We start from the raw sequence: 21,110 nt of genomic DNA, 5'->3' as shown, positions 1-21,110 counted from the left end.
CAGTGGAGAATGTCCGATTGATGCGGTCATGGAGGAGGAGAGTTGGAAGGGATGTGAGTATCGAGAATGTGGGGCGCAGTCCTGATTCTGCTTGATCACCCTTCATCTTTCTGATGATACCCTCTGGCGTATAGACTCATCTTGATATTTGATCACCACGTGCAAGCGAAAATCTGAACGCTGCAGTCAGACCTGGTTTAAACCCGAAAGTAAGCGAACTCTTCACGTAACGTAGACTCCTGGGGTATTAACTTCCAGTAGGTGTTGCAAGTGAAGATTCGATTTCTTTTCCTTGTGACGAGTTGTGGTCACATGCAGAGCTGGCCAGGTGATCCCGTAGTATTAAAACGCCATGTCAAGTTACAGCATCACAGCATTGATAGCAAGCGCATGCGTTGATACGTAGATGGCGACGAGATCCCAGATCCCGCCGCTTTTCGAGGCTTTCGTAGTTATCTCTTGTCTACAGATAGCCAAACGTACCCCGTGTCCCACGTTAAAGGTATCTTCGTTCGTGCCATCCAAATATTCCAACGTCAATGAGTCGTCCAAAAATCGCACCGTACCCCTGTAAGATCAAAAAAGAACTCCACTTGGTATCTTACAAAGATCGCCTATGAAGGAAGAGAAGAATGGACGGGTATCCAGAAGTGAGAAGTGAAAGAAGAATGCAAGCAAGGGAACAAGAGCGATGCAGGTTGCAGTCGCCCGACTCATCGCCAGAGGTCCGCCCTCGAGGCCCGCTTCTCGCGACCTGCATGGCTCATCCAGCTGGCGCGTGGACTAGGCTCCCTGCCACCAAGCGAGTTGGAGTAGCCGTGTCCGAAGCCTCCACTAGGCGCCATGTGTCCCGCACTCCGTGGTCTTCCATCGTTGTCTGCAGGCACGGCCAAGAAACCTCCAAATCCATTTGGTACCACAATACTTTTACGAGCATCTCCACCCCATTGGGGCCCGAGACCCTTGTGTGCTGAGTAGCTGCTCAATGGCCGCCCGACTGATACTGATGCTCGGCGTCCCTGTGCCTCAGGCGGCATGATGGATGTGAAGATCCAATCCAACTCATCCAGACCCTTGGAGTAGACTTCGAGGGGCTGGTTGAACATTGGCGGCGGTGCCTCGCTGAACGGTCGGATCGGTGGCGCGAGCGTTAGGACCTCTGGGAATTCGGGATCGCGCACGTAGAGCTGTCGCAGCGCCGGCATGCAGTTCGCAATGAGCGAGTTGGCTAGGTACTGGTAGCACGATGCACTAGGCGGGTAGGCTTGATGGGCGGAGCTGGATATGACCTCGAAATGCAGCTTGTGTAGCGTGTACGACGTCATGGGTGGTATCGGGTCCAAAGGAAGAGATGCAGAGACTGTGGCGTTGTATTCAAGCGTCCGTAGGGTGACTGCAGCCTGCAGAATGATGTGGAGGGAGGGTACGGGAATGCCACCGCAGTCCTTCAAGATGAGGGTCCGCAGCCTGCCGCTGCACATTGGGTTGTAGAGGTACTGTGCGAGTCCGTTTGCGGTGACACCGTGTACCTTGGTGAGTTTCAGGGTTTCTAGCGCAGGGAAGTTGGGGATTCCCGGGGCGTCATGGAAGGTCGAGTCGTTGAGCCACGAGACGCCGGTGATGGTGAGCTCCTTCAGGTGAGGCAGCACACCGAAGACCTGCCTCAGAATGCTGGGCTCTATCTGGATCTTGTTGAGCTCGACCGAGATCAGCTCCTGCCAGTAGCCCTGGAGGAGCGTCTCTAGCGACTGCTCTCCGCCCTCGTTGTACTTCATCTTCCGGATGTGTGGGCACCGCGCCTGCAGCTCCTGACGCAGCAATTGACACGACTGATCGCCATTGTAGAAGCCGTCCGGGAGGTCGATGAACTCAATGTTCGGGCAGCCCGATACGGTTCGCGCGAGGTCAGCCTTGCACGCCTCGCGCGTCATGTAAGGGAGCTTGATGAAGCGCACGCGCTGGCCGAGGTATTGGTTTCCACGCACACTCTGGCCCAGCTGCTGCAGACGGAGCGTGGGCGCGTCGATGTCATCGCCGTTTCGCGACTTGCGCCGGCGCTGGTCGGCGTAGACCTCCTCGAGCTCACAATAGTGGACGGCGTCAATGCGAATGCTGTTGTATCTGGGGCACGTTAGGGAGTAGCCTGGTGCACTGAGCATGTGGGACTTACAGGAGACCGGCAGCAACACCGTACCATTGTCGCTTGGTCAAGGCACAATGTGCCAGGTCGCGCATGTCACAACTCATGCAGCCGTCATTACCGCTGTCCTCGCTGCCGTCGAGGGATTCGTCGGCCGAATGCGGACAGACTTCTTCGAAGATGCGGCGGAGGACCTTATCGGGCAGTCGCTGCGTCTGGTCGGGGCCGTGGTAGTCATATACTGCGGGGGCGTAGAGGTCGTTGCGCGGACGCGACTCGCTCTTCTTGGAGGCTTTTTGGCGGCGGAAGCGCTTGAAGAAGCCCATGATGCCTCGCGATGAACTGGAAAGGTATTAGGGGACGGATTCCATGTAGGCGTCGGACATTTGCTTTTGAGGTGGTGCAGCGCAGTCCGTTGTTTCAAAAGTGGATAGGTGAATACTAACTCGCGTCCGTTGGCAAGCTGCGGGGAAGATGTGAATCCCCGTTGCCGAGAAGACATGCTTGGATTGGTAACAAGCCTCAGCCAGACCCAGGTAATTGCCAAAGCCGTAATGCAGGTGCAAGGTCCCCGGTACGTGGGAGCGGGCCCGGGACGAAACTGGAGAGCATAAACTGCAAATTGCAGGCGAATTGCGGAGAACAGTCAGTCAGTGAAGGTGCTCGAGCGTCTATGGACAGAGCAGAGGGAGCAGCGCGTTTAAGGGGCAGGCCCAAGCAGTTAGGAACTTCCCGCACAAAGAATCCAACGGCGCGCTGACAGGGCTAGTGCTTGTTGTACGTGTCAGCAAGGCTCGAAGATCATCATCCTCCTGCCCCCATTTCATTGTTCGGCGGTACGAGCAGCGGGCGACAACCTACGTGTCACGTGAGCCTGGCCCCAGCTCCAGGGCTCCGCGGGAATGGGAAGATCGCCAGGGGTTCCCGGATGGCGAGCCCAAGCGGCATGAGCGGAGGGGGCCACGGCGATATTCTGCATGTCCTGAACTTATGTTTAGGTACAGATTTGGCGTGCACTACTACAAGAGCGACTACCTCGCGGCGGTGTCGTAGAGGGCGGGATGCGCGCGGCGTTAGAGGCGGACTTAGAGGCGCTTGACTCTCTGCCAGCCGCCGCCCCGTTGTATAAGACGAGGGCATGTCGCGCGGTCACGATGGGCCAGCTGGCCAGTTGGACCCTGATTACGCAGTAGTCTCGGTGGCCCAAAGCGGCACGGCGAGCAGCAAAAGCACAACTCGAATGCAGCTGTTCAGGACGAGCACACGCGGTATCGATCAATATCACCATGGGGGCACAACGTGGCACGGTCGAGGCGCAGCACACGCGAGCGCCTCCAGCAGACGCGTGGAACATTGGATCAGAGGGCGGAGAGTGTTTCAGATGGGTACAGACAGCTCTGCCGAGCGGCTGCGGGAGCTGCTGTCCGCCGTACTCGTGGCATGGCCTGCTGCACGCCGTCTTGCGTCTGGAAATTTGGAGCGACGACGTCGAAATTAGCCTTGCTTCGTGACGTTGCAGGACAACTACGGGACAAGTAAGGGTAAGAGAAACGTCAATTGCAGTCTCAGCCAGCATAAAACCCGTGAACAGATTGCAATTGCAGCACTGTCACACTATATCCCACATCGCTCTGACATGCCCGGCACTAGGCGGACTAACGTCGAGCTCCCGCCAAGATCTGGAAGTTGTGCCTTAGCTCTGCTATCCACGTCAAGAAATCTGCCCGGGATCATTGCACGGAGCCTCAGGTCGTCCGTCCCCATCTCGTAGCATTTGGTTTCATCTCACCGTATCCTCCGTCACCTCGAGGCTCCGTTTTCCCCTTCACGACCTCACAGCTTGCCAGCTGTTCCCCACTCCTCTTCACCATTCACCTTGGGCTCCCCGCTGACGTACTCGCCCGTCGCGCCTTCTCCTTCCGCCGACCGTCGTACCTCCTTCCCCAACAGACGTCGCCCGCCGAACCTCAAGAACCTCAATTGCCAGCTAGCTCTGAGATACCCAAGGATACCAGACTAATCTTGACCCTTTCAGCAACATAGATATGGCTTCTCAACCCACCCCCAGCCCCCAGGCGGCCAACCTGGACCGCTACGTTGTAATCCATGTGGCTACCACCTGCGACGAGCACGGCGTGTATGTTACCAAAGACTCTGCCGAGGTCATTGAGCTCGGTTGGATCCTGCTCGATGCAAAGTCGTGCGAGGAGGTATGTCTGCCAGATCCAATGCCGACTTCAATCGCTAACTCAACAACAGCTCCATCGTGAGTCGGTCCTCGTCAAGCCGGTCAACACGCCAATCACGGCCCTATGCAGTAAGTTTGCTCTTCACCTCTACGGTCCACAATTTGTGCAATTTCCACTGACGTCGAACCCTGCACAGCCAGCTTGACGACCCTCACATGGGACCAGGTTCGCAACGCCGGTTCCTTCCGCGACGCCGTCGACCGTTTCAGTAACTTTTACAACGAGCACATCGGGCCTAAGAACCTCGAATTCGCATTCGTGACCCTAGATTCCTGGGACCTCCGCGTCCAGCTCCCTCGCGAAGCCCGCGACAAGGCCGTCGTTCTTCCTCCCTACCTACAGCACTCCCGCACCTTCGACCTCCGCACAGAATACCAGAGGTGGCAGGCACACCACCCAGAGTCGCTTCCGTTTGGCTCCAGCGCCTTGACAAACATCTGTGCGGCGCTTGAGGTGGAGCCTGTCCAGTCGTCGGCCCCCATCAAGCACAACCTGCCCTTTCACTTGCAAGCCCTCGCGCCCGCCTCGCCCCGCCGGGCCATGGAAGAGGCTGTCACGCTTGCTCGCGTGCTTCGCGGTCTTATTCGCAAGTCGCAACCACCCCAGGACCACCCCGACGTCTTGACTAAACCCATGGATGCCCGCGCCGACGTTCGCGCTTTCTTGTCGGAGCGAAGCAAGGTTCTGCACATGAGCGGCCTTCCGCACGACACTACGCAGTCGGAATTAGAGAGCTGGTTTACCCAATTTGGCGGACGTCCAATTGCGTTCTGGACCCTCCGCACTCCTGACCAGCACAAGCCCACCGGAACTGGCTTTGCGATCTTCTCATCCCACGAAGAGGTATGTACTGCGTCAGCAATCTTCGCGCTTTAATATGCTAACATTGAATAGGCTGCGGAATCGCTCTGCATGAACGGACGCGCTCTAAACGAGAAGGCCATCGAGGTCTCGCCGTCCTCAAGCCGTGTCATTGACCGCGCTGGCGACATCATCGTCCCCTTCCCTCCTAGCAAGAATCGTCCTCGTCCCGGTGACTGGAACTGCCCCTCGTGTGGCTTCTCCAACTTCCAGCGTCGTACCGCCTGCTTCCGATGCTCTTTCCCCGCCATGCAGCAGGGCCCACCAGGTGGTGATCCCATGGCTTACGGCGGTTACGGATATGGTGGTCACCCTGGCATGATGGGCCCCCCTCAACACCACATGGGTCATGGCCACGGCCACGGAATGGGTGGCGGACATATGCGCGGTGGCACCGGCGCTGTGCCCTTTAGGGCTGGAGACTGGAAGTGCGGAGAGAACGGCTGTGGATACCACAACTTCGCGAAGAACACCGCGTGTCTCCGCTGCGGTGCGAGCCGTGCAGGTGCCGCCGTGGTGGCTGACTCTGCCTTCCCTTCGCCCATGGATACTCCTTCCGGCTTCGGCATGGGACCTCCCTCCATGGGTGGCACTCCCGGCGGCGGTCCTTACGGTCCAGCTGGCTACGGTGGTGGTGGCTTCCCAGCTCAACAGTACGGCGGTCCTCCGAGCTCTTACGCTCTGCCATCCGGTATGGGCGCCGCTAGCCCTTACCCTCCTATGGGTGCGCAGTACGTGCCCAACGGCGGCATGCACTCCACTCCCTTCGACAGTCGCTCAGCTGAAGCCGCATTCTCTTCTGCCGACCCCTACCCCAGCCAGGGTGCCGTCAACGGTGGTGATGGTCGCAACGATCCCTTCGCTTTCCTTTCGAGTGGCTTCGGGTCTCTTTCTATGAACGACGACCGCCGCAACGTTTCTAACCCCGCAAACAAGTCACCAGCATAAAGACTCTCGTGAAATAGGTATCGATCATCTGGAGCGTGGATCTTGCGGTGCAATTTGATATGGGATGGTTTCTTCGGATAGGCTGGCGTGAGCAAGATTGGCTTTTGGGGAGTTGGACAGCGTCGGTCGATTAAGAATTTGTGGCATTTGCAGGCTACCTACGGCTCGGATGCGTATAGACGGAAAACCTCATTTGACGGAGTTCGATACCTAGGATGGGGGTGTTTGGGGATCGACTTGCATTTCATTTCAAAAGCGGGGCGGATGGACAAAAGTACAACACGGACGGCGGCATACGGGCTTGCTGGAGCTTTTGGATTCCATGGTCGATCATTTCGTTTGATGTCTAGGCTGTGAGCTTCTCTTTCCATATGCCTTGCTTTTCTTTCTTTTTTACCTGATCCAAATTGAACACATCGCTTCGGCGATCAAGGCGCGGAATAAGAGGTAGCTCCTTAGCCTCGTGTCTTTTGTACTTATCATAGAATTACCTTGCTTACCTGCCCTAATAATTTCCAATCCATCTTGCTCACTACGTGTTGGTCATGATTGCTTTGCGTGCGGTAGTGGCAACACGATCACGACTGCAAGCTCCTTTGATGTGGTGAGTATTACCGTGCCATATCGAATATGGAAAGCGAACGGGACCTTTCTATAGTTGCCATACATCAGCCGGACGACCGTCACGATTCTGAATGCATTCCTGCTGAAATCTCGCTCCAAGCAAAACTACTGAGTTTTACAGATAAGGTCACCATGGTACGTAGACATGCACCAACCAAACAACGGTGGCCAACCATACAGATCCCATTAACATTGTAGACGTTGCTAGTTGTGGCTGAACATCGCACCATCCACGTGTATCTAAAAATGTCCAAATACGGCAGACTATGATGTCTGGCGGCTTGGGCTGATCCCCGCTCGGTCCGACAAGACTACTACATACCTTAGATTGTAGTCTGCGCACGGATTCAAGAGGAACTACAAACACCCTACACGTCATTTGCCCATGTTACGGTCTTCCCAGTAGAGAGCGGCTGATGGTAAGAGGTGGACAGCATTTCACCATACGTCGCCCGCACTGATGCGGCGCGTCGCACTGTGTCCTTGGAACGCGAAATGAGCGTCCCGCCCCTGTCTCCTGTGTACATATTGGACTCTTTCCCAATCTCCACAGTATCTCCGTGATTGCAGAATTCCCTCGTCTCATGGTAGCCATCTTCGTAAATTGGCTTGCACCTGATGGCTGTGGTCAATACTGCGCTGAGGTCTCCCTCTTCACATGGCACTACAGTTCATGTGTAAACATTTTTCAGCACAACGACTGTTTCGGGTTAACTGGAGCTGAGTAGCACGGCGTAGCGCCTGGATGACGCGATGTCCTGAAAGAGATCCTGGGCCGTTCGTAATTTCGTATCCGGTAATATTCAGCAGCGCTTGTTAGTTGCCACGCAGATTCGGGTGCCTTGGTACCATCCGTACGGTCTCTTTATAACGCGCCAATAGAACGATTTACCTCGAAATCTTGGGACTTTCGAGGCCTAATTAGTCCCGTCAAGGCGCAGACTTTGAAAGTTGAAGAGGCTGCGATCAAGCATGGCGAGCGATCGATAACGCCCAAATACGCGAGCGACCGTTTCTTGTTAGTTGCAGGGTCCAGCCTGTGAACCCCTAATTCCAGCCACCGGGTGAGGCCGCAGATCACGCTATGCGTCTAACTAGGGATTTCTATTCCTAGATTTTCACTCCAACACAGGGCTGAATTATCGCGTCTCGGCGGCCTGGCCGTCACCCCAAGGCTCTGAGGGCTCCCTACGCAGAAGGTCGCTCTGCAACAGAAGGCGCGTATGAGCCCGCTCACAGAGCTGACAACGTCGTGTCACGTTACACAAGCATGCACTCGCATGAGTAAGACGGGGCAAACGGTGGCTGTGTCTGAGCTCTAGGGGCTGTAATGTCAGTCAATATGCATCTCGCGAGGCCGGTTAAACTCATCGTCCATATGGACTCTAGCCGTCTATGGACTGTGCCTCCACTAAGCCGCACTGTCGTTGCCTACCGTTTGCATGAGCGGGTCGTAGCTTCTTATCTTACCAACGCCACACACCTTTTTCTATTGGTTTGGCAGGTTTCACGCAATGCTGACGCTCAGTAATTTCACTTGAACGCCCTCTCACCCCTCTCTTTCATATTGAACCTGGTCTTCCTCTGTCATAGTCCTCCACTCCGATTATCCACGTTCATGGACTTCCTCCGACGATAGCAATCCACCCGCGACTATGCTCGTATCCGTCCCCTCGATACCGCGACTCATCGTCATCCCGCTCTTCCTTCTTACATGCGGCATCTTCTTTCTCCCACATGGCTATTATGGGTCGAATGCCTTGCATATGCCTTTATTGACGGGCAAAAACCTCACTGCCGCTAGCTCCACCTTCGGCGCACCTGTGCGAGAGTTCTGGTCGGACCTTGTCACGGCCCTGATTGAGTCGCAGCCGCAATGCGAGGCCTTACGCCTCAAAGGCGACGGCGATGCACTGGTGAAGAACTTTCTGCCTCTCGAACCACATCAAGCGCATCCTGAGAAGTTGCTGGACTTCACCGACAAAGAGGAGACTGCTCTATTCCAGTCTCACTATACCATGCGTAGATGGGCACAACTTCTGGCACCAAAGTTACCATTTGCCAAAGGCACAACAGGGATTGTCACCACTGCGGACATCTTCTATATGCCGATTTTCCTAGTGTCGCTGCGCATGCTGCGCAGAACTGGCTGCGACCTACCCATGGAAGTTTTTATTGATGACTGGACAAAGTACGACCCGGAGATATGCGACACCCTCCTACCGTCCCTCAACGCCCGGTGTGTTGTCTTATCGAACATCTACGACACAGCCACAAACGCGAAGCCACCCAATCACTACCAGTACAAGATCTTCTCCATCCTTTTCTCATCCTTCCAGCATGTTCTGTTCCTTGATAGCGACGCATTCCCGACCCAGGATCCCACCAAACTCTTCTCCGCCGCACCATATACGACTCATGGCCTAGTCACTTGGCCCGACTTCTGGGCTCAGACGATATCCTCGCATTACTATCATATCGCCGCGATACCAGAAGTCGCCTCTCAATCGAGGCTTTCTACCGAGAGCGGCCAGCTTCTCATCAACAAAGACATCCACCGCGCGTCGCTCCTCATGATGGTGTACTACAATTACTACGGTCCAGACTACTATTACATCCTTCTTAGCCAAGGCAGCCCTGGTGCTGGCGACAAAGAAACCTTTGTACAGGCAGCACTCGCAGTTGGCCTGCCATACTACCAAGTCCAGACACCCCCCAGTGTTCTTGGCAACCATATGAATGGCACTTTTAGGGGCACCGGCATCGCGCAAGCAGACCCGACACTCGACTACGAATACCTTATTCCAATGCGCAGCCATATTCACACCGAAACACTCTGGCGAGACGGCGACCTTGCGAAACCGAATACCGAGATCGAGAAGGGACATGACAGGATACGCAAAGCCCCACATAAACCATCGATCCTCTTCCTGCATCAAAACAATCTCAAGCTTGACCCGGGGAAGATGCTAGACGATAAGAGAGTGTATGGGGATGACGACAGTCCGCACAGGATGTGGGGACCGAACAAAGACATGACGGAAGACCTAGGATACGACGCTGAGCGCAGACTATGGGACGTCATAACGGAAGAGGGATGCAGATTGAACAGCAGGAGTGAAACATGTACAAAAGTACTGGCGCATGTGCAAGGGGTGTTTTCTTGATGGTCTTGACGCATTTTGAGATGATGGAACTGGCCTTGGACCAGATCGTGGTCTACGATGATTGGTATGAGTTTACGTGATGATTCCGAGAGTATATTTTGGCGAAGGGTATTGATGGCGTCATTTCCGGAGCAGTTTGTAGTATACCCCCTCTTGAATTCTATATAATGATCTCTCGAAAGTGCAGGAGGAAATGAGTACCCTTCTACGATGGTCATCTTGATGCATGTGAATGAGCGGTTGATGATGCTAAATTGAGGCTGAAATGAACACAGAGCGCGCAGTACGTCTAGCAGTGACTGGACGATTGAGAAGAAGTATCATAAGACGTTTCTGCATTCATGAACTCGTTGCGCACTACCGGAACTCCTTCGTGATCAAGACAAAACATGCCGAGAAGAGGCCAATGGTACCATGTAACGCCATCAACCCAGAGAGGTCGAGAAAGAGAAACAAAGAGACTACGCAGAGTGATCCATCTCGCTCTGCAACAAGCTCTCCATGATATCATCTTCAGTCACTTGTGTCCTTCTCCTGTCATCCCTGCCAACGGTCAATGTGCTGTGTCCAGCCTCAGACTCAGCATCGTCTTCTTCCTCCTCTTCATCCTCGTCCTCAAGAGGCATACGCGTGCCCTCACCCTGCATACCCGCTAGCATAGTGTCTTCATCCTCTTCCTCTTCCTCCTCTTCTTTGTCGTCGACCTGCGTCACATTAGACTTCCTCTGACTCCGCGACGCAGAGACTTCAGTAGCATCGCCCTCTGTCTCCTCCTCGTTAACTTCCGTTGCGTCGGCAGCAGCAGTCGTTTCGGGTGTGGCTGTGCGCTCTATATCAGTGTCTTGCACTTGTGTAGTCTCGCCGAGTCGCTTAGTGAGCGTAGCTTCCAACTTGATCAGTGCGTTGCGTTGAGTAGCGTCAGTGCCGATCTTTCCTTCTACAGCCTCAGACACTAGCTCGTGTAAAGTGCGGAAGGTTTCCTCATTGAGTTCGCCCTCTTCTCCTTTGGGAATTGGGCCAGAAGGCGCGATGAACAGTTTGCCCAACAGTGAGATTAATGGCTTTCGTTCGTCCTTTGAGCATGTACTTGTCAATGCGCGTTCCAAGATGTCGATCGCGAGCTGGACGTGCGGTTCTTCAGCTTCGGCAATGGTGCTTGTCTTTCCGTCGAGACCAAGTTCGGTTGCGCCCACGACCTTACGCCCATCGGTCCATTCGGCAAGATGGGCAGTGATGACAGGCCAGCCCACCATCTCGTCTACATCTTCGTCCTCGACGTTGTCATCGCGCATGATGAGCAGTTTTGAGATCACTGGCACAGCAATCTCACCCATCAGCTTTGCGTTCTTGAGCTTGGAGTGACAGTACACGGGCAAGAAGTAGCTGAGTGCTTGCCGCAGAGCAGGATTCGATGCCGTCTCGGGGTCGAAGTACGTCAGAGTGAAGGCTTTGAGGACTTCGGTGGTCGACAGGGGCGGCAGAATACCCAAGAGGAGAAGTTTGGAGGCTGCGGTGCAAGAGATCAGGCCAATGCGCTTGTTGTCCGAATTGAAAGCCTTGAGCAAGATCTTGGTAACGGGGCGGATTCGTGGGTTTGCGATGGGCTCTGCATCTTCGGTCGATGCATCTGGGTCTGGTATGGTAGGTGTGAGAAGCTGAGGATGTGTGATGATTACATCTGTCAGAACCTGAATGACAATCTCTTTGAGGGCGTCATGGCCCTTCATGAAGCAGTGGAAGAAGAGATCGAGGTTGTTATCAGCGAGGTCCTGCTTCTTGTTAGTAAAACACCATGAGTGGTGATGAGCTCCTTGACTTACCTTGCTAAGGAGGGCTGCGAGACCCAAGCAGATAACACCACGCTCTCGTATCATAGCCTGATGAGCTTGAACAGCAGGAATGATGAGTGTGTTGAGGATGCTGGTGAGTGATGTGTCTGACTCCAGATCGCCTTCCACGTTCTGAAGTGTGCATTGAGCAATATGCAGACACTTTGAGTACACCATAACTTCGCGGATCTGTCGCTCTTCTTTCTCTTCCTCGGTGAGGTTCTCGGAAGCCTTTGCGGTCTTGGGCTTGATCAACGGTGCATCCCCTTCGGCATCAGATTGCGCAGAATGGAAGCTCTCTTCAGCGTCCTCGCCAGTGACTGTAGCATCGTCGGAATCCAGTAAAGAGTCGCGGACATCTGCAATGGCCTCTACGATGAGAGCACAGAAGTCTGATTCGCCACGAGCTCCACAGACCTTGCGCAATACCTCAATGGCGAGCTTAGTGCACTCTTCCGGCAGCTGAGCCTTGGCAATGGCTTCACGCATGATGTTGTACATTTGCCTACGCCCCATCTCGTCTGTATAGTCAAGGGTGTGAGCGATGTGGAGCAGTTGCTGAACAATGAAGTCTTGCTCCTCGACGTCTTCTTGCGCTTCTTCAGTCTCTGGGTCGTTCTCTTCCAGGACAGCAACTTTGTCCACCAATTCCATCAGAGAATTGAGCTCTCTCTGTAGGACAAAAGCAAACATGGTGACTTCTGGCATCTTGTCTTCGATCATGCTTCGCACTCTCTCATCGTCAGTGCTGTGACTGTAATCGTTCAGTGTGCGTGCAATAAAGGCCGTCTGTGCATCAAGGTTGTTCCAGAATTCATGATCGAATGTGATTTCCTTGCGGTAGTCTGGCCGACCGTCCCAAAACTGACGCATCGCTTCGTGTGCCATGCCCTCTTCTTCCCCAGATCTGGTGACATCGATACGCTCAAGAAGCTCGCAAAGTGCTTCTAGATTTGGCGGAGCGACATCTCCTGGCTTCTGCTCCTCTTCTGGTCGGGTATCGCGCCCAGAGGCACAGTCCTCGAGCCAGCGTTCACGGAACAGGATGGCAGCAGCCTTGCGGACAAGGTCATCTCGATCACGGAGACCCCATCGGATGAGCTTCTCACGTTCGACAAGAGACATATGGCGGAAGTCCCCTAACGCAGGTAGGATTTTGCCGTAGACTAATCGGCGAGTGGTAGCATCCATGTCTCGAGCTCGCTCCAGGATGTAACGGAGGGTGGATGGCCACAACGGTAGGTTTAGCAGAACAGCGCGTCGCACTTCGGCACTCGGATCGTTAATCATAATGTCCAGAAGCTTGTCGAGGATACCGCCAGCGGCCTCATCGTCGCTATCCTCGTCGTCTTGTTCTTCATCATCATTACCAGCCAGACGGCCCAAGCCCAAGATGGCCTGCACGCGCACTGTCGGCTCTTTGTCTCGCAGACGCTTCAAGAAACCCAATCTTATCAGGTCAAATATATCGTCGTCGATGGTTGTAAGGCTGTTTACGATGTGCGCGACCGTTTGTGTGGCTCGGAAACGGACCGTCTTGTCCTTTGCCGTCAGGAGGGCGAGAATGGTGGTGAGAATGTTCGAGGTCAGCCGACTGCTGGGCGTTTCGTGGAATGCTGTGGCTTCTTCTTCCGACTCGGCAGCGAATATGGTTTGGTCTTTCTCAGAGGCATGCTTCAGGAATAGACCCAAGAAACGAATCACCCTGTCTCCAACAGGTTCGCTCTTCTTGACAGCCATAATCCTCAGTACACATCGTACTACCTCGGTGTTGAACTCCTCCTCATCAAAGTCTTCCTGCTCCTCGCCCTTGGACTTCTTCCCGCCCTTGCCCGTGTCTGGTGGCTCGAAGCAGCATGCTTCCTGTATCTTCCTGAGGTTTACGATGAGCTTCCTTTGTGTTGCAGTCGTTCTTTGCGCATCGCTGAAGACCTGGGCGATCTTTGTTCGGAGGGAGGTGACGGGGCCCTCATCGGGGATTTCGACTGCGTTCGAGGACTGCCTGGCGGACGATGCGCGCGTGGACTTGGTGGTGCGTGTCGTTGAGGAGGTCGATGTTCGCGGCGCACGTGTCGATGTGCGGCCGACCATGTTGACGAGGTCGTTAGTTGCGTGCCGTGTCGCGAGGTCTTGACATGCAAATGCGGGCGTTGTTGTTCGACTGTTTACCGTGACCCCACGCGGCAACAACTCGTGGCTGCAGGGGTCTCAGGACGACAGGGGTCCACCAGTTGCGACATCGGGTGAGAGCGCGTTGATTCGCCGATCAGCCGAATGGCATCATCGTGAATCTTTAGTACTCCAACTTTCCCATGCTGACTTGTTTGCCTCTTTCTGTAAAGCAACAATGTTCAGGACAGCAGCGCGGAGTTTCGCCGCCACGGCATGGCGGAATGCTGAAAGCCTCAGCCAAATAGAGGCTGCACAACAGACCGCCATCAACATTTCGCAAGCCCAAGGCATTGGACAGCGGGGTTTCCTGGATGGTACCGTGTTTGACCAGCATACCTAGAGACTCTATGCTGACCCTTATGTACAGCGATCGGAAAAACCCCCCTCATCCGCCTCAAGCGCCTCTCCGAAGAGACCGGCTGCAATGTCCTCGGAAAGGCCGAATTCCAAAACCCCGGTGGCTCTGTCAAGGACCGCGCCGCCCTCTTCGTCGTCGAGAACGCCGAGCGCCAGGGCCTTTTGAAGCCTGGCGGTACTGTCATCGAAGGCACCGCTGGAAACACTGGTATTGGCCTCGCACACGTCTGTCGCTCAAAAGGATACCGATTGGTAATCTACATGCCCAACACGCAATCGCAAGGAAAGATTGATTTGTTGCGCTTACTCGGTGCGGAGGTATACCCGGTGCCAGCAGTGGCGTTTGACAACCCGGAGAACTACAACCACCAGGCGAAGCGACATGCGGATAGATTAGAGAACGCGGTTTGGACAAATCAGTTTGACAATGTGGCGAACAGGCAGGCGCATATTGAGACTACCGGGCCCGAGATCTGGCATCAGACAGGTGGAAAGCTCGACGCTTTCACCTGCGCCACCGGCACTGGAGGCTCGCTTGCGGGTGTTACGCGGTACCTAAAGGAGAAGAGTGGCGGAAGGGTCAAGAGCTTCCTAGCTGACCCTCCAGGTTCGGTACTGCATTCCTACATCCAGAGTGGCGGCAAGCTTCAGGAACGTGCTGGTGGATCGATAACAGAGGGCATTGGCCAGGGCCGCGTGACAGAGAACCTGAAACCTGATATCGACCTTTTGGATGGCTCAGTACACATTAGCGACGAGAAAACCATTGAGATGGTATACAGATGTCTGGACGAGGAGGGTCTATACCTAGGCGCAAGTTCGTGTCTCAATGTTGTGGCAGCCAAGGAAGTGGCAGAGAAGATGGGTAAGGGATCAACTGTCGTCACTTTGCTGTGCGATGGCGCATACAGATATGCTGATCGCCTCTTCTCAAAGAAGTGGCTGGAACAGAAGAAGCTGTACGATGCGATACCTGAGCGGTTGCGCCGATACATCGTACTGGAGTAGTAGACCAGAAACATATACATAATGCAATAACATGAATGTACAACAAAACACGCGTCCGCGTGATCATCTCCTCTATATTGTACTACAACTACACTGTACAGAATGCAACCTCTAGAACGTCCATCTACAGCTGAGCCTGCGCATCTAAATCATGGGGCTCCCGCTGGCAAATCCATTAGCTACGGCCGTTATCAGTTGGTTTGCAATGGCAGTCTTCGGCGGCAATCTCAGTCCACCCTCCTTATACTCTGGCCCAGCGTCATCTCCAAGTCCACTAGTACCAATGCGAAGCGCCTCTCTGATTTCGTCTGCTGTGAACCATTTCGCATCTTCCAGCTCAGCGTCATGCCCGAGGTGAATCGTTTCTCCATCTGGAATGGCTTGCCCAATTGCGCCAATCATGAGATTGGCAGGGTAAGGCCATGGCTGAGTGCTGTGGATAACAACGCGACCGAGATGGATACCAGATTCTTCCCAGACTTCGCGACGTACGGCTTCTTCAACACTCTCTGCGGGTTCGAGGAAACCAGCTAGTGTGGAGTAGAAGTGGGCAGGCCAGCGCTTCTGGCGCCCTAGTAAGATCTTTGTGCCGTCGGCAGATACGACCGCCATGATGACTGTGGGGTCTGTTCTAGGAAAGCACAAGTTCGAAATACCGGTTCGGGTCGCGCAGGGTGGGCGTTCACCTTGGTGGACTTCGGACGCGATGTCTTTGGGTGGGCAAGTGCGCTTGAACCCGGCGTTGACAGAGAGAGTCTTGTAACCGCAAGAAGCGCAGAAAGGGTTTCGTTCGTTCCAATCGAGGAGATGTCGGGCTTCCGCATAGATGGCCGCTGTGGAGTGTTAGACAAGGACCGAGGAGACGTGTCAGAATGAAACAATGGTAACGCACCTTCTTCAGCCTGCAGACTCAGGTTCATTCTACCCTTACTAAACTCCAAGCCCGTGCTTGTCATTCGCTCCAGCAGCTCCTCTGCCTTCTCCTTCACACTCTCCTTGGGTGTGACATCAACGGCGAACCACGGTTGTCCTTTGTAATGCTCCTTGTACTTGAACCCATCTTTCCGCTCATCCAAACCCAAGAAGATTATCTGCGGAACGTACAAGCTCGAGTTGTACTGCGCAATGACTTCTTCCTCCGACTTCTCGAACGGGTTCTCGCCGATGAGTGGTTTTACGTCGGCAAAGGTGCAGCGGGCGAGCTCCGACCCAGATTTTGTAAGGGGCTCGAGTTTATTGAATAGCAAGAAGGTTGTGCTGGGATGATTGAGTGCCGATGAGAGGAATTGGTGGTCGGGACGCAGGAAGCCCACGCGATTGAGTGGGGAGCCTGCATAATCATGTCAGTAACGGGTTGCAGAAAGGGTATAGGTGGGTTATCTAGGTACCAGAGAAGTAGTTGGCCACCTCTTTTCCAAATCGGCGGCTCAGCATCGAATCTACTTCTGGATGCGCTGGCTCGGGAAGCTCAGGTTGCGGTGGCATCGTCTGGTATACTATGACGTCTCTTGGCCTTGCACACTATGCTGAGAAAGAAAGATTCGAATTGGTAGTATTGAGACTCTAGGGGAACTCAGATACAAGATCAAGGGTAAATGCTACTGAAGGCAAGGCGACTGACGTCTTCGCTTTGCTTTGCCCCACGCCGCTAGATGGCGTGCATTACAAACCATGAGATGCGTGTCGAGTTCCGAGGCCTCGGTTCATTTCCGATGCTCCCAACCTTATCGATAGCTCTATTTGGACTTCTGGCAACACACACAGCCTCTCGCAGGACCCTCCACATGGAGCTGAGACAACAACTATGAGTCGCTTCTATGTGCGTAACCCCAAGAGCCTTTCCTTATCGTGCGCGAGATGACGCGAGTTTGCGACTAACCCACGTCCTCCAGTTCGGCGACGACTCGCGTTCCGCATCCAGCGACAACGATAATGACGACGAAGACAACCTCTCCACCCTTCCCTTCGCGACGCCCTTACGCCGGTCAGACTTCCTAGCCCCGAACTTCTCACCGGCAACATATCTCTCTACGCTCCACAACCGACACCAAACGCTCGAAGACCTGCGTTCGGAACTGCGGTCGCGATCGCAGCTTCTCTCAAAGGAGCTGTTAGACCTCGTCAACAGCAACTACCAAGACTTCCTTAATTTGGGAAACAGTCTACACGGCGGCGAAGAAAAGGTAGAAGAGGTGCGAGTAGGACTGCTGGGCTTCAGGAAGGAAGTTGACGGCCTGGCCGGTGTGGTGGGGAAACGAGAAGAAGGAGTCGGGGAGTTGCTACAAGAAAGGAGAGATGTTAGGGCTAAAATTGACTTGGGGAGGCGGCTGATCGACTACGACGCTAGACTCAAAGAATTGGAGGCTGAACTTTTGATTGAGACGGCGGGGCACGAGACGATCATCCTCGGAGAAGAGGTCTCGGATAGCGAGGACGAGGAAGATGAAGACGAGGAAGAAGAGGGTTACGGCGTGTCGGTCGCCAAGTTGAGGCGGAATGTTGTGCACTACCGGTTGGTGCTAGCATTGCAGAAAGAGCTGGGTGAGCATCCATTCGTGGCAGCCCAGGCGGCCAGAATAGCAAAGGTGCGGAGTACGTTGTTGATGGACCTGAGTACTGCACTGCAGCAGGCCAAGACTGCTAACAAGTCTGATGCTGGTCGCGTCATGAAAATTATGAAGATATACGCGGACATGGAGGAATCTGCTGAGGCAGTCAAGGTCCTCAAAACACTCAAGTCACCATAAGAGACGATATTGTCCAGCATAGCGACGGCGTTCGGTATGGTACATTAGTCATACACCCCAGAAAGCTACATTTACAAAGGCCCACTCAACTCCTTTGGTGATATGGAGTCCGGTCCTTTAAAGTCCCCGCTCAATGTGAAACCGGGTGCGTTCGTCGAGCTAAGCACCACCTCGTGAATCTCCTTGGTGATACGATCGCTCATTTGCGCCATTTCCTTCTTTATCGCATCCATGAATCCCTTGATATTGTTCTGCATCTCTTCTGGCGTGAATCCCAGTTGTCCAACTGCCATACGAATCACACCCAGACGTTCTCTGTACTCGCTACCACCAGTCATATTTCGGACAGTGACGCCCACGTTCGTAACGACCGTTCCTGCTTTTGTGCTCGGCATCAAGCCTTTGGGACCTAGCAGCCTTCCCAACCCCGCCTTGTTCATCTTCTGCAGACTATCAATGTGGCAGATGCACCGCTCGAAATCGATCTTCCCCTCTTTAATCTGGTTGAAAACCTCGTCCTCGCCTACAAGCGTAGCACCAGCTGCTCGTGCTTCAGCAGCGGGTTTCGAGTCGGGGGCGGCGATGGCACAGATTCGTATATCAGTCTTGACAGGGTGCGGGAGTCGTAATCGGTTTCGTATGACGGGTCCGTTTTTGAGTGTGCGTAGGCGTACATGTAGTTCGTATTTGGAGGAAGACGGGTTGCGGCCTACTTCAAAGGCGCGGATATATCTGTTCTACCGTCAGCCCTCGATCTTCCCACTCCCTTGTACATGATCCAAATAGAACGTACTGCATTGCATCTATAAGCGAGAATTTCTCTGCCTTCTTCAAGTCATGTTGCAAGAACGTGTTCCGCGCCTTCTTCTTTTTCTTGGGTTGGGCTTTTGTGGTTGCGCATCGTATCGTCTGATGCGGTATTGAAGCGAAGCGCGGGACTTCTGATCTCGAGGCGACAATGGATGATATAGTGAGTCTGCTCAGAGGAGCTAGTAGCGATCGTGGGTGTGCCATTGGTGCTGATGCGGATGTAGGTGTTCATCGCGACAGTGCCAAAAGTTCGGTCGGCGATTCGGGAATGCCAAGACATGAGTGGCGCTAGCATCCCACATCTTGGCCGTCTTCTTGCATCAATGACTTTCACGTCCCATCATATCATTTGATGACCAACTGTTAGACATATGTCCTGTTACCTTGAGTTCATCCGAGACTGTCCCAACTGAGCCACACATAAGGCAGCGAGGCAGGAGCAAAAAGACGAGACCACGACACGTCCGAGGCTTCATCTACAGCAAAGAGGCAATCATACGACAATGACTGCACTGATCCTGAGTACGAGCACTTAGTACCCAGTGAATGATTGAGTACGGGATATACCCACCGCTATCACAACATATCTCAGAATAAAGCGCTATATGCTGTACGGGGTTCTGCATGTAGTCACGGCATGGTCGCGTCAAGCTTGATAGTAAGCAAAGCCGATCATGTCAGCGACTGACTCATCGTTGCATGTTTGTAGGCTGGAACACACAGTGAGCATACCGCTGCCTAGCTTCATGAAGTATGGTGTCGAGGCGCAAAGCCGTCTGATTCGCACGAACTGTGATCCCGGAACAGCCGCGGTGAAGGTATCTTTTGTTGGGTGTCAGCACTCTGCGCGGCCGATTCTCATTGGTGCTTGGAACAAGGCCCTCGTTCCAGAGGTGTACAGATATAAGAGTCACGAAGCATCGGAATAACTAAACCAGTCGTGGACAGCTGAGGTCTTACGCTAAGCCATATTTAGTGATTACCGAGCTTAAGGAATGCCGATTGGACCTTTCGTCTAGTCTATTCCGATGTATATCAGCCTCCAAAGGCTGAACAGAGAGTAATATAGAGGTTGATAAGGCCTTGTGAGAACTAGAAATCTCCTCCCACAGCACTTGACAACTATGGATCACGCAATCTTCACACCGCAGTTAAAATTGACGCGGATTATGGCAGCAGAGAGAGGAAGCCAAGAATTTGAGTGGCTACACCAACTACGCAGTGACGAGAAGGCCGCATTTTGGAGGTAGGTCGTCCCGTCTTTTGTTATCAGTCAACCATATACCGTGCGTCATGTACACCGGGACTGAACTAATTCCGCTCAGCATTGACGGGATCGCCAAAACCGTCGAAGACACCGAAAGGTTCACCAAATACGCCCTGCCAGTCACGGTCAGCGAAGGCGAAACCAAGTCATACCGAGTATCCTATGCCGTACACGAGTTGCTCTTGTCTCCCGGACACGATGGCGCAGATAATGACTCCATTCCATCTCGCTTCATTGGTCATATCGGTGTAAAATCTCTCGGCGATCGGAGCCTCACTTTGAGATCTGACATTCTGCCTCCTTCCTCATTCGAACCGGAATGTCTCACCGTCGAACTTGGTTATAGCTATCTACCCTCTGCTTGGGGTAAGGGTCACGCAACAAGTGCTGTAAAAGCACTCATCGATGCTTGCAAAAAAGAAAGATCTTTCTGGGAGCCATACGAAAAAGTCTTTCTACGAGCTATTGTCAACTCTGAGAACCCAGCGAGTCAGCGTGTGATGGAAAAGGGTGGTATGAAGGAGCTGGGCGTACACGTTTGGGAGGGTGAAAAGATATTCGTAGCAGGAAGATGGAGGACAAGGGATGAGTTGCATGTTTATGGAACGTTTCTCGTTGAGTGATGGGCTATCGATCGTAGACTGGGTTTCACAGCCCGCATATCTATCATGAACTAGTAGCAGATGAGTCTCACGCTCTACTGGTAGCATGGCTCAAGTTGTTTTCCGAAGATCTGGAACCGTGTTCTCTGACGCGCTCGCTACTACCACTAACTCCTGATCGAGCTTGAGCTTCTGGATCTGGATATCTTCTTTTTTTCTTTGACTTGGCTCTTCTCTTTTGACTCTCTCTACGCCACCTTCGAATGTCACGGATCATGTTCATCGGACTAGTGCCAAGCGATCGGTACCCAAATTTCGCGAGTGGGATG

At 53.7% G+C, this 21,110-nt stretch overlaps 8 protein-coding genes across 8 annotated transcripts; 4 read left to right on the top strand and 4 right to left on the bottom strand.

Moving 5' to 3' along the window:
• Positions 1-713: 713 nt before the first annotated feature.
• On the bottom strand, positions 714-2,466 carry J4E90_003221 (uncharacterized protein; the record flags this gene model as incomplete). Its single annotated transcript, XM_051432792.1, has 2 exons — positions 714-2,121; positions 2,171-2,466. 2 exons carry the CDS (start codon positions 2,464-2,466, stop codon positions 714-716), a joined length of 1,704 nt encoding a protein of 567 aa, XP_051292690.1.
• Positions 2,467-4,185: 1,719 nt separating this feature from the next.
• J4E90_003220 (uncharacterized protein) lies at positions 4,186-6,198 on the top strand (the record flags this gene model as incomplete). Its single annotated transcript, XM_051432791.1, has 4 exons — positions 4,186-4,350; positions 4,400-4,457; positions 4,526-5,232; positions 5,284-6,198. 4 exons carry the CDS (start codon positions 4,186-4,188, stop codon positions 6,196-6,198), a joined length of 1,845 nt encoding a protein of 614 aa, XP_051292689.1.
• Positions 6,199-8,477: 2,279 nt separating this feature from the next.
• J4E90_003219 (uncharacterized protein) lies at positions 8,478-9,989 on the top strand (the record flags this gene model as incomplete). The annotated part of the gene is made up of 1 exon (XM_051432790.1): positions 8,478-9,989. One exon carries the CDS (start codon positions 8,478-8,480, stop codon positions 9,987-9,989), a length of 1,512 nt encoding a protein of 503 aa, XP_051292688.1.
• Positions 9,990-10,450: 461 nt separating this feature from the next.
• Positions 10,451-13,909, bottom strand: J4E90_003218 (uncharacterized protein; the record flags this gene model as incomplete). Its single annotated transcript, XM_051432789.1, has 2 exons — positions 10,451-11,758; positions 11,810-13,909. 2 exons carry the CDS (start codon positions 13,907-13,909, stop codon positions 10,451-10,453), a joined length of 3,408 nt encoding a protein of 1,135 aa, XP_051292687.1.
• Positions 13,910-14,165: 256 nt separating this feature from the next.
• On the top strand, positions 14,166-15,355 carry CYS17 (Cysteine synthase 1; the record flags this gene model as incomplete). The annotated part of the gene is made up of 2 exons (XM_051432788.1): positions 14,166-14,304; positions 14,358-15,355. The coding sequence occupies 2 exons, from the start codon at positions 14,166-14,168 to the stop codon at positions 15,353-15,355; spliced, it is 1,137 nt and encodes a 378-aa protein (XP_051292686.1).
• Positions 15,356-15,499: 144 nt separating this feature from the next.
• On the bottom strand, positions 15,500-16,840 carry J4E90_003216 (uncharacterized protein; the record flags this gene model as incomplete). The annotated part of the gene is made up of 3 exons (XM_051432787.1): positions 15,500-16,188; positions 16,248-16,685; positions 16,744-16,840. 3 exons carry the CDS (start codon positions 16,838-16,840, stop codon positions 15,500-15,502), a joined length of 1,224 nt encoding a protein of 407 aa, XP_051292685.1.
• A 319-nt stretch (positions 16,841-17,159) lies between these two features.
• On the top strand, positions 17,160-18,102 carry J4E90_003215 (uncharacterized protein; the record flags this gene model as incomplete). The annotated part of the gene is made up of 2 exons (XM_051432786.1): positions 17,160-17,174; positions 17,248-18,102. 2 exons carry the CDS (start codon positions 17,160-17,162, stop codon positions 18,100-18,102), a joined length of 870 nt encoding a protein of 289 aa, XP_051292684.1.
• A 71-nt stretch (positions 18,103-18,173) lies between these two features.
• J4E90_003214 (uncharacterized protein) lies at positions 18,174-19,116 on the bottom strand (the record flags this gene model as incomplete). The annotated part of the gene is made up of 2 exons (XM_051432785.1): positions 18,174-18,834; positions 18,896-19,116. 2 exons carry the CDS (start codon positions 19,114-19,116, stop codon positions 18,174-18,176), a joined length of 882 nt encoding a protein of 293 aa, XP_051292683.1.
• Between the last annotated feature and the right edge of the window lie 1,994 nt (positions 19,117-21,110).

Source organism: Alternaria incomplexa (genome assembly GCF_024043165.1).
Source record: "Alternaria incomplexa strain BMP 0042 chromosome Unknown scaffold_4, whole genome shotgun sequence".
Lineage (NCBI taxonomy): Eukaryota > Fungi > Ascomycota > Dothideomycetes > Pleosporales > Pleosporaceae > Alternaria > Alternaria incomplexa.
The sequence above is the reverse complement of the archived record's forward strand: the minus strand, read 5'-3'. Positions and strand labels throughout refer to the sequence as shown.